The 12,071-nt window shown below is 39.4% G+C and overlaps 1 protein-coding gene across 3 annotated transcripts in view; it reads left to right on the top strand.

Annotated features, from left to right (window-relative positions):
• ndrg3a (ndrg family member 3a) overlaps nt 1-12,071 on the top strand; it is a 49,942-nt gene that overhangs the window by 15,845 nt on the left and 22,026 nt on the right. For all 3 annotated transcript variants that reach the window (XM_008410545.1, XM_008410544.1, XM_008410547.2), the window contains exons 2-3: nt 6,962-7,047; nt 10,665-10,697. In XM_008410545.1, coding sequence (XP_008408767.1) covers nt 6,991-7,047; nt 10,665-10,697 — 90 coding nt within the window. In that variant the 5' untranslated portion in view covers nt 6,962-6,990. The remainder of the gene's footprint in view (nt 1-6,961; nt 7,048-10,664; nt 10,698-12,071) is intronic.

The following is a 12,071-nucleotide window of genomic DNA, read 5'->3' as shown; positions in this document are numbered from 1 at the left end:
CTTTGAATAATTTAAGACTATAAACCAATCTGATAATCTACCAATTATTAGTCGGTTTTGTAACCAGAAAATCAATCTGACGGATGAATTTGAGGGAACAGTCTCGCATAAAGGGAAGAATGACAAGATTTAGGTGTCTTTATCAGGATTAGGACATACTTGTCATTCAGTCAAGCTTATTTATAGAGCACATTTCAGCAACAAAAAAGTTCAAAGTTCTTCATGTCATAAGAACAAAAATAAAAAGACATAAAAACCTCACACAGTCACCAATAGACAGTATGAGGCCTGGTGTTTACAGGAACATGAACCCAAACATAAATAAATATTTTGTAAAGTGCAAACAAAATCATTTAACGTGGCAGAAATTGACAACTCTGATTCAGACATTTTGTTCTGGTTTTGAGGCAGGAGACGTCACAAGGTGTTCAACCAATTGGAAGCGAGCTTTGGATAAAAGATGAGACATGTTAAACAGACAATTTAAAAAATCTATTTTTTTTCCTTTTTTCCCTCTCTAAACCAAGATCATTTTACCTCGCCAGAGACTTTCACTTGGTACCTTTCTGTGTTTGACTAAGACTCAATACATGGCATAACCATTACCATAACAACTTGACAACTCTCGGTGCCAGGCAGTTAAAACAATGTTTATTTTTTGTAAGCTTCAAAGTTTTCTGCATAACCTTCCGTGAGATTTATGTAAATTTATGAACGGCTTTGCAGCAAGAAACTCCCAAAACACCAACTTCTAAAGCAGGCTTCAAGTGAAGCTATGCGTCATAAAGGAATGTTTTCTAGACTCGAGTAAATATAATAAATAAATCATAAGAATTATGATGTAATATATTGATTGATCTGTGTGGTAGGATTAATCGGCATTACCAAGATTGTCTTGCATTGAAATTCAAGTCTATTCCGAACTATGCTTTCTCAAATGAATGAGTGTTTCAGGTGGCAGATCGGATCTAACTTCAGCCTGTCACTCAGCCACCATTTCCACTATAATCCTCTTTCAGCAGTTTGAGTTCAGCAGTTTAGCCCAACGTTGTTGTGGCCGAGTCAGGCCCACAGCAGTCACCTCTGTGACCCTGAAATCAGAAGAGTCGCCGTCATAATGACGTCAGGGAGACCTGCAGTCAGCGTCACTATGGTGACAAATGGGAATGGGTACCAATTGAAGAGGCTAAATGTGGGTTGGTACCACGTTCTGGCCTCCTGATCACCCGAAAAGAGTAAGAGTACCTTATGATCCTCATTGGACATTTTCACATTTTGTCACAGAACGCCTACAAACCTAAATTCATTTTGGGGTGATTTTTTTGTGATCGTCTTAGGCCTGTCACTCATAACCAACAGCCACTAAAATCCATTTTTGCTTACATTTCATGAAGTAGGAAGTTGTGCTCGGTGTCTTCTTCAGAGGTTTTTGTTTCGTTTTCTTCAGTGGTTCTTGGTGCAGCGCCCCCCACAGGTGAGGAGGTTTTCGGATCGTTTGACACAGTGCAAAAGCGAACCGCTCCACCTGAAAATATAACAAATGTTGCAATTTTGCTCCCCGATCAAAACGAATCCACCGGATTATCATAACAGTAACTTATGGATACTTTGCTTTGGTCTGTATAAAATCTCAATAAAAAAACTTGGATGTTTGTTGTTGTATCATGATGAAATCAAAAACACTTGTGCTCTGCAGGTGGTCCGACACACAAATCCATCTTCCCGTTACGCCATCATCCAAACTGCTGAATGTGTTGAGGCGTTGGGAGCAGTAATGTTTGCTCAGTACAGAGGAGATGGGATATTAAACATGTTATCCGTTTATCAAACCGACGCATTTGAGCTCGTCTTTGCGCAAACAGCCCATCTCTCACAGGTATCGCTGACTGTGAAAATGGACCTCTTCCCTCCCTCACCAGGTCCTCCTTCGACTCAGTTCTTCGTCCCCTGCAGCCTCCTCGCCCCTCGCTGCGTGGTGTGATAATTACAGCTGAGCTGAGGCTTCCTTTGCAACAAAGCACCGTGCAGGGGAATGGTCTTGGAGAACAGGATTCTAGGGCCAACCATGTAATCGTATGTTGGTTCATCACCTTTAAACAAAAGTCTGGTGTAATGGGGAAGCATTTTGCAAGAGTGAGGCAATCCCACTCTTTGATGGAGGGTCTCGTACATGATCAGTTCTCCATCCCTCCCCTCGTGCTGTTCCACATTCATGGTATGGTGTGAATGTGGGGCAAGCCGCACAGCTTGCAAATAGATTTCTCCACTGTCATCGGGGAGACGACGTTCTGATCTGGTTCCACCTCACTTTACTGTCTTTCTTTTATTATTATTATTATTATTGGCGTCTCGTTTGGGGGTTGTCGGGAGGTAAACAGATTTTATAAAGTGAAGACATGCTTCTGCAGCATCGCTTCCATCGCTCGTCTCCTTGCCTCACATCTGTCCCAGGGGTCTATCCCAGTTTAGAATGAACATCAGCAACCAGCTTTGTCTCTATGGCAACAACTGTGCATGCCGAGCGGCGGAGCTGGCATGCAGTGGGAAGGAAATGGGTGCACTGTGGTGATATTTGCGTGTTTTGTTTTGTTTTGTTTTGTTTTTTAAGTTGTGATTTGATATCAGGAGAGGAGCGGGTATCATTTAAGAAAAGGGTGCTGAGGACTTGAAGGATGTCTGGGTAGTCCGTCTGTAGGACATCAGTAGGACTGGGACAGAAAAAACCACCCAATCAGTGTCTCATTTAAAGCGTATGCTGACCTTTATCTCCCATTAATGCCTCAATTACCGACTTTCCTCCTACAATTAAAGCCGTATTTGCCTCTATCCCACTTTCTGTGGCAGAGGAAGTATTGGATTGATCCGTTCAATCTGCCCAGGCATGCTGAATTTTTTTTTGTTCTTTTTCTTCCATGCTCACTTGTCTAAATATTATTCAGTTCCACACTTGAGCCGGATTTCTCAGCAGGGATTTCTCCGGCCTTGTTTTCACTTCTTATTTGTGATCGCTGAAGACTTTCTGCACTGGATCTTTTCATGTTTTTTCTGATTGTTTTATGTAATTTAAAGCCTCTGCTGCCTTGCGTCCATCTGCTTCGCTGGTTGTTTTCGTGCGAGACGCAGTCTGTTGACAGAGCGCTGCGACCTCTGACACCAATAATTCGTCAGTAGGCAGATGTCTGTTTGGACCTTTTGTCACTTTAATCTGAGGTCGACGCAGACGTGATTGCTTGGCGACGTCATGGTGGCAGGACCCCTCCTGCTGGAAGTTGGCTCATCAGTCGCAACCTTGAAAGTTATTTGACACCAGCCGCTCAAGGTTGTTCAGGGAGGATTGGCTCAGGCTCAGGAAGGGATTCTGCTCCGTTCCGGCAGCTGGTTTGGTCCCCAATGCCTGACTGCATTTCTTCACATTTTGTGAGCTTTAAACAGGAATTACTGTAATTTTTACCATTTAAGTTCCGTGAGTTGTGACAGTATGATAATTTTTGAATGTAATTATCAATAATTGTGCAGTTCTAATTGCACTATCTAGCTTATTTTGCTAACAATTCCTACTTGAAACATTTGTTTAGCATTTAGCTAAAATGCTAATAAAATGGTAAAAATGTTGGTTTAGTTAACAGTTTTTCTTATCCACTGTTGGCAGCATCCAACTAAGAAACAGTAAGGCAGGTCTTTATGGCTTCCTAAGAAGTCAGAGGACTTAGTTTAAAAAGTTAAGAGTGTATGACAGTGCCAATGCTAAAGTCAAACCTGCTAGCTAGGCATCAGGGAAAATGTTTACATGCCTCCTAGTTACGGTTGATTTTGAAAGGTTTACTCAATTTCAGCAATGCTTAATGCCAAAGTTACAGTGTACTCATATTTTTAGTTTCTTTTTAACATGGATGATAAACTAGATGAACAATATTTAATTAATAGTTAATCTCCAATAAATGTGGTAGCAGTAGTACATTTAAATTAACAAATACACTTATATAACAGTTTGAACAGCTTTGCCAGTGCCAGTACTTGTTTGTGATAATCACACACAGATGATACCAATTTTTTTAATTTAATGAATAAAACCAATGGACTAATTTCAAAATGTTTCATTTGGGTAGAGTTTAACCAAGATTTGAGTAGAAACTGTGTAAGCTTTACGGCCAAAAGTCGCTAGCAAGTAAATAAAATTCCAACTGTGTACTCCACTGTCGTCCGCAAAAAACTAAAATCCGCAGCTAGTTGAGAACCCCTCAAAAAACACTTTAACTGCCTATTTTAATAGTTAAAACACCAAATATACCTTAATATGCTCTAATACGGACAGTGGAAGCCATTTTAGCACTGATGCAGAAGCTAGCATCCAAGACTGTGGATGTTAGCTTCTCTTTGGCTATAGAGTCAATAGCAGCAATCAATGACAGGAAAAATAAATGGTGCTCCTGCATTGGCTACTTTCTATATGTTGTGTATATGTATCTGAGCTTCACAAGCTGCATTTTCTTTCCAATATTGTAAATATGTAAAAAAATCTGTTAATTTTTCACAAATAATTTACGTTACACAGAAAAATCCATGAATAATGGACCAGTGTGCTCTGTTATACTTAAAACGGAAATCCAAATTTTGAAATGTTCTTATTCAAATTAATTTTCTTAAGTAATTCTTTAAATAAATGGCTCTTTCAGTCTTTTGTTGACTTTTGTCAACGGGAATTGGATATAATTTTGTCTTCCTAATTAAATGGACGTACAAACCCTCTGCACAATCAGCAGTTCATAAACAAAAGCACAATAGTGTGTATTTAAATTTCTAATGAAAGTATCCATCCATCCATTGTGTAAACGCTTTTATACTTGGGGTTGGTTCTTTCTCTAATTGTACACCCTGGACATTTAGCTATTATTGAAGATTACATTCACAGGCTGATGCACTTGATTAAAATTTAAAACTTGTTTTATGTACTTCAGAGTTCCCTTCTGTAGAGCTTTTGACTCTTAATGAAGTGTCGTCTTTCTGTATGAAGACAGTTTTTTTTCTAAATGACACAAGGTGATCTGACCTCTCCAGGCAGTTTGAGGCACTGACAAAGACTAGGCTTCATGTCCGATCATTTGCAACCTGAGCCAGGTAATCCAACACTACTTCCTGTCCGCGTCTCCTGCAGCCAGGCGAGGCTGAGCTGCAGGCAGTGTTTCAGCAGCTGTCTCGGGGACGAGGCGGGGTGCGGGGGGTATTTTTTTCTGTCTCTGTTGTTGCTCTATAATCGAGTGCAGGGACAAGCTGCTCCCTTCAAGGAGAAAACAAATGAGGATGGCTTCGGAGCATCTTGTCGAATCTGCCCGGTCCGTCTTTGTGTGTTTGCAGCAACACCTGTGTGGGCTGGAAGGATGCCCTTTCCCTCAAGATGTCATCCCTGGCTGTGCTGTCATTATGCAGCTGTGCTGAATCACTTACTATTAATCAGCATGTGGGATTTAAAGATGAAGAGAAACGGGCTGCAGCAAGTGGACACGTGAATGCAAATGAGTTGTGTGCTTTTTAAACACTTACCGTTGGTTATTTAGTAAGGTATTGAACAGAAGGGCTGAATTTAAAGTATTTTTGACATTCAACCTGCTAGTCTTTTTCTGTTCATTCTGATAAATGAAACACTACTTTGCTTAACAAGTTGTAATTCCTGTAGCATTATGACTATTTATTAAACTTACTAAAAATCACATCAGAAATAGTCACCTGTATAAAAAGTCATGTAATTGTTTTGTTTTTGCTTTGCTTTTTTTGTTGTAAAATGTTATTTAGTTTAGATAAAATTGACCCGCTCAACAAGCTTCAACGTTTTTTTGTTTGTTTTTTGGCGGTGACATCGCTTAATGCATAAGACGACACATGAGAAGTATTTTGTTGTTTCTTAAAGTCTTAACCTATTTAAAATCAAGGCCTTAAAATGTCTTAAATTTATAATAAAGTAGGCTGGCCTTCAAATTGTTATATCCAGGTTTTAAATTTTGTCTTGGCAGAAAAGTCACATATATTGTTGGGTTTTTTTTCTTCTCATGGGACTTTTCTACCAGGGAAAAGTTTGAGTGACACTTCTTGTTATGCGACTCGAGACAATTGAGGCTACCGCTAATTAGCTGCTAATATACCCTTACCTGCTAGCGAGCTAACATTTATGCGTCTGTCATGGATGGTGGTCAAAGTTCGTACATTTTTCTGGAGATGCAGGTGCTAAGACATTTTTAAGACCATTAAAGTTGAAATTTAGGTCTTAAATTTGAATTTGTAAAACTTGCAAAAACTGTTTTCCCACATTGTTTCCTCTCTTAAAGTCCACCTATGAATGACTCCAAAAATGAGGAAGAAAAGAGAGCTTTAAAGTGGCCTAGTCGAAGTCAGGAAATCTGATTAAGATGTCGTAGGATGACCTAAAATAGTCTGCTGAGAAGCCTCCACAGTAGTGGTCACCGGAGTCAGATTCTGATTGATCCCCTTGCAGCTTAAAACCAACTTAAATGATTCATATGTCTAAATTTGTCGAATGATGCTGATATTTGCTACACCTGCTAGATTCATATTTTTTTTATTGCCTCTTATTGTCATCATCAGCCCAAATGAGCAATTACCAGAAACTGCTAACAATTAGCAGTTTTTCTACAGATGCAAAAAACACAAATTCATACTTTATTCCAACTTTGCTTCTTTTAGTTTGAGAAAACAATACACACAAACACAGAGTGGCATCATTAAGAAGAGATGCCTCTTCGTTTGATTCAATTTCCTCCGCATCCTGGATCTTATGCAGAGTGATTATCGTTGAGCTTAAAAATCACATCCAGATGGTTATGTAATGCCTAACAGGTCTAAACTGTGTTGTTGAATGGTGCAGCACTCTCGCTATGCGCCGCTCTGCTTTCCTGAATGTTTTATTTTCAGTTTGATTTTATTCTCCTTTTGCTTTTTTTTTTCATTTCAGTAAGCGCAGAGATTCTCAGCATCAGGAAGATGGACGAGCTGCAGGACGTACAGCTGACCGAGATCAAGCCGCTGCTGACCAGTAAGGTGAGTGGCGAGTCTCAACGAGACGGAAACAAGCTGCTAATGTCACCGGCACACAGACGGGCAGCTGAGATAGAACTCAAGTGTTGTGTGTTGAGCGAAACGGAGCCAAACTCTACGCTAACGAACAGCACTCTACAGCTCTGGTCATCAAAGTGAATTATTCATACATGCTCAAAATGTTGGGAGCAAACGTATACAACCAGCAAACAGAGGACGGACAAAAAATGTAGGAGATGAAAGGAAGAGCTTGAGGAAATTCTTATTTTTATTATTCTTTCCAAAAAAGTCGACTAGCCAGCAGAAGATAAGGGAAACCCCAAACGGCAGATCAAAGCCGTTCCCGTTCGCTCCGGCTCTCTTTCCCTCCCTGAAGTGTCGTCTCGGCAGCCGATTATCTGGGTGTTTTTGTTCCCTCAGCAAACTCAAAGCAGATCGCTCCTCTCACCTCGGAGAGGAGGAGTGTGAGCTGTTCTTCATCCGATCTGAGGGGATCTCACCTCCGCAGCCGGGGTGTGAAGACCGAGGAGGAGACAACTCCTCCTGGTCGTGCTGCATGACAGCAGGAGAAATGCATCAGAAACGCCATTTGAATGGACAACATTGTCACTGACCTCTCACTCCACCTAGTGGTCAATTCATCAAAAAGAGTTTACAGAAGTTTAAGGCAAAGATCAAGATGAAACGTGGATGAATAAGGGTCTTTTTTTGTTTGTTTCCTTTAAATATTTCATAAAGTTATTTAACTGAGTTGTTCATGATGCTTCCTGTGTGATCATATCAGGAAAATAAACCTAGTTGGAAGAATCGCTGTAACCTGAACACATGGCAAACACACTCCTAGTATCTGTCAGGCTTCTTCAAACACACTAGAGATTATTAAGATGACATTAGCAGATGGAGTTAAACTTGTAAACATGGAGAATATTTCACTCATTTGACATTTTGATGCTACTTTAATTGAGTCAAACATTGTGAAGAAATGTGAATATCAAATGTGAGGATTTCTCTCTATATATATATAAAAAAAGAAAACTTTCATATATATTTGTTTTTACTTCCTGGTTGTGACGGACTTAGCATTATTGGCCTCTCCTCCTTTCTCTGATGCACAGTACAAAACGTTGGCTTTCCATCCACGAGATGAGACTTTTTCTATTATTTCACAAGTGGAATAAAGTTTTTGTTGGCTTCAAAATGAGTTTCAGAAACATCATATTTAAAATCTTTAGAGATGGCCGATATGCAGTCTGGATGTAGGCACTGAACAGGATTCCAATCAGATACAGATGCAAAGCCATTAATAAGCCGAGATGTACACCCACATTTTATTAAACAGTACCAACACAGGGGAGCCGAATCCTCATAAAAAATGACATTAAAAAGAAAAAAAAGATATATATATATATATATATATATATATTTTTCCCATTTTAAATATGGAACTAACCCTGGAGCGATGGAGCCCTGGGTGGGGAGCCGTATCGTTCACATCAAAAACCACAGGTGATGAGTATTAGGGTTGTAAAAATAATAGAAATGGTTAATAATCTAATTAAACATGGCCATATTTGGGTATAATCTATACAAAAAGTATAATTTCCTAAAGAAAACCATTTTTGCTAAAGTGAGATGCACACTTTTTTTTCCCCTTTTTTTTTTTACTCTGCTTCACCCAGCAGAAACATCAGCTCTCTCTGTCCGTTCCCTCTGCAGATGCTAACCTGGATCAAAACGGAGAGCTGCTGCTGCTGGTGGAAGTCTTAAACTTTGGTAGCATGGAGAGGAGCGGCTTTGCTGCAAAAGGCAAATGTTCTGTTCAGATATTATTTTGCTTATGAGGCAGATGAACGGGAAGAGCCAAAGGATGGTGGTAATTACGAGAGCAAAACTTTGTCGATAAATATTACGATTTTATTGGTGCCGTTTTCCAGGAAGCCTGTTTTGACACAGAATTTTTTTCTGTTGCCTTTTCTTTCTTCCCTTCACCAAATTATATAATCTCAGTATCTAGGAATTCATATTTTGAGTGCAGCGTTGGTGAGAAGAAAAGTGTCCATCTTAGACGAAACATATTATCTTTTTGACTTTCTTCTACATATGATGTGTTTTTGGGAAGACGACAGTAAGCTCTCTGTTGTGTCTAAACCGTACTGGTAACGCCTGGAGCGAATCCCAGTATAGTTTTCACTGCCGCCTGCTGCCCACTCGCAGCGCTCTGGCCGGCAGCTCTGACTTCAGGAAGCTGCGCAGTGGATGAAAACGTTGCCAACAGGAACAAAACAATGAAATGCTCTGCTTTTATTTGCTACGTTTAGCGGCAACATCCTTTATACTGTTGCGGGGAATATATTGTGCATTTCCCTTTCCTTCAGTGGTTTGAAAGGTGTTATGTGTATGATAATAAATATCTGCAGTGTTGCTGCAGATATTTTTAGTGTTCTCTGCAAAGTCCACACCTACTGGGAGTTATTCTCTCCTAGATGCTCCCTACTCCTAATTCATCCTGTTTGGAGTCTGTCCTTTCACTGTTTCGGTTTAAATCTGATCTGCTGTTGTCACAGTTTTAATAATTTAGGTTAACGATCAAGAGAACAAAGACTGAATGAAGAGTACAAAAAAACAAAAAAAACAACACACAATATATTCCATAATGCCGATATTTATTTTTTTGCGCTGACCTGCTGATTGTGATTTGGCCAATGCCAATTTATTTTTCTTCTAATGATTTATATTTAATGTCTAAAAATAAATCATTAAAGCTGGGCGACCATTGTTAATCGCACACATGCAGACTTGAGCGGCATGTGTGTTGAGATGTAGATGAGAACGGTTCCTCATGCAAGTATCGGCCAATCTCCCAAAATGAAAGTAATCTGGACCAATTTGTCTGTTGGCCGATTTATTGGTGCATCTCGATTTTTAAAGCCAAAAAGGATTAAAAAACAAAACAAACTTAAGTACACCTTATAATCTAATACCTTTTAAAACCAGGTTTGTAGTTGTCTCGTGCCATCGTAGAAATTTGGCAATCTCCAAATGTCCACAATTGTGAAGAATCTCAATAAATTCTCCACAATTTGTTGAATTGTTGACTCTTAAGCTTTATTAAGTTTACGTGTCCTAAATTTAATAAAGGTTTAATCCTAATAAAACTCAATTATGATGCTTTGTACGATCCAGTTTATACCAAGCTTCTTTTGTCCTCACATTCGACTCTTAAATTCTTCCGTACACAGACGGGCCATGATGGATCCCAGTGAATGAAAGGTTCCCAGGTCCTTTGGCTGGAAAAGCTGACAATATTTTTCCACTCATGAATAATTGTGTTGAGCTTGATCAAGAGTTCAAGTCGTTTGGAAATGGTGCCATAACTCTTCCTGGACTAATTGGCAGCAACAGCTTCTTGTTTTTACCACAGTGTGTGATCTGTGGTTGGATTAAGATCATTTTAGAATCGGATTGTGTTTTATTGAGTCCTGATTCATAAAGCCCTGGAGTTCATGCCACCTTTATGCAAGCGTTTCACAGACCTGGTGAGAATCAGCTCACCTCGCCAAATGCCTCAGATATGAGAACGCCGCACATTTTAAAGTTTCCTCTTTTTGCTTTTCTTGCAGAATGCGCGGAACTTCCAAGATTTCGACTGCCAGGTGAGTGCTGCTCTGCTCGCCATTAATTATGTCCTGGTCAGAGCGGATGCTGTGAGGCTTTTTGGGGAGGAGGGGCTAAGGGCTGTATCCTCGGCCTCCCTGTTGTACTGAAAGTGAGTTAGTGTGTGTTTGTTCCTCCCAGTGTCGGAGAAGTACGGCTTGTTTGTCTTTTTATGGATAAATCAATCATTGTACCCCACCTTTGCTTTTTGTCCAGCTTTCTGAAAACTGCAGCAAAAAAACCTAACAAAACAAATGCTGCTGCTTCTTAGCACCGTGGGTCTCCTGGGTGTTAGGCTTAATATTTAATAAATGCTGTTTTGGTGTGACTGACTGAAGCGTAATACTGAAGACTGTTATAGCTGTTGATTAACTGTGAAACTCAGATCATGTTTATCTACTGTAGTTTGCTCTACGGCTGGATTCTGCAGTAGCTAAACTGCACTTTAACAAAATAAAAATAAATCACATATCCATACATGAATGTGATGGAAAATTGTCGAAATCCACTTGTTATAAGAGTGTCGTTTAACTGGATAAAGTCATAATCCTATAAAGTTAATCTTACATGTTATTACTTTAAAGTTTTTATGGCAGATTTTGAAGGGATTACAGGGACACGCATATAAAATTAGTCAGATAATCAATCAACAGAAAACATTGTTATGCTACAGCGGTTCACATTCAGAAACATTTGAAGGGCAATTGTCATGCATATGGTGTTTGATTTATTTCTAAGCAAATTACGTCAAATACACACGGGCAAAAATCATGTCCAGATGGAAACTATTTGTATTTAAGTTTTGGTTTCTGCTTTGTAACTTTATTATTATTATTGTTGTTGTTATTGTTATCATCATTTCTTCACTTGACTCTGCATTCCTGTGAGCTTTAAGAACCAATCAGAGACGTCACGCTGGAACGTTTCTAAACCAATTATGAAATATGTCATCTCTAATTCATATTGCGATACAAGGTATGAATTAAACCTAAAATATGTCTGCACAAACCCAATCCAGACGATTTAATTGCATATAAAATGTATTTTACTGAATTAGCATGAACACCTCATTAGAAGAGAGAATAAGTTCCACCAGCAGCTAACGCCAGAATATTTTTATGCGAGCAATCTGCATAACACAAATAGCTCTGGTCGATGATGAGGCGACACTGTTTGTTCTTTCTCTAATTTACATAAATATACATTATTATGCATGAGGGCAAACAGGACCAGATCTGCCTTTGCATCTTAGATTTAGAGTTAGGAGGGATATTTAAACCCAGGTTTGCAGACATTTAGCACATTCAAACAGCTTTATGGATTTGCTCTTGACTAGTAGCGCTGCTCAGTGATCATCATAAAGGGGGTAAGGT

This window comes from Poecilia reticulata, linkage group LG5 (genome assembly GCF_000633615.1).
Source record: "Poecilia reticulata strain Guanapo linkage group LG5, Guppy_female_1.0+MT, whole genome shotgun sequence".
Taxonomy (NCBI): domain Eukaryota; kingdom Metazoa; phylum Chordata; class Actinopteri; order Cyprinodontiformes; family Poeciliidae; genus Poecilia; species Poecilia reticulata.
Note: the sequence above shows the minus strand (reverse complement) of the source record. Positions and strands in the feature narration are given on the sequence as shown.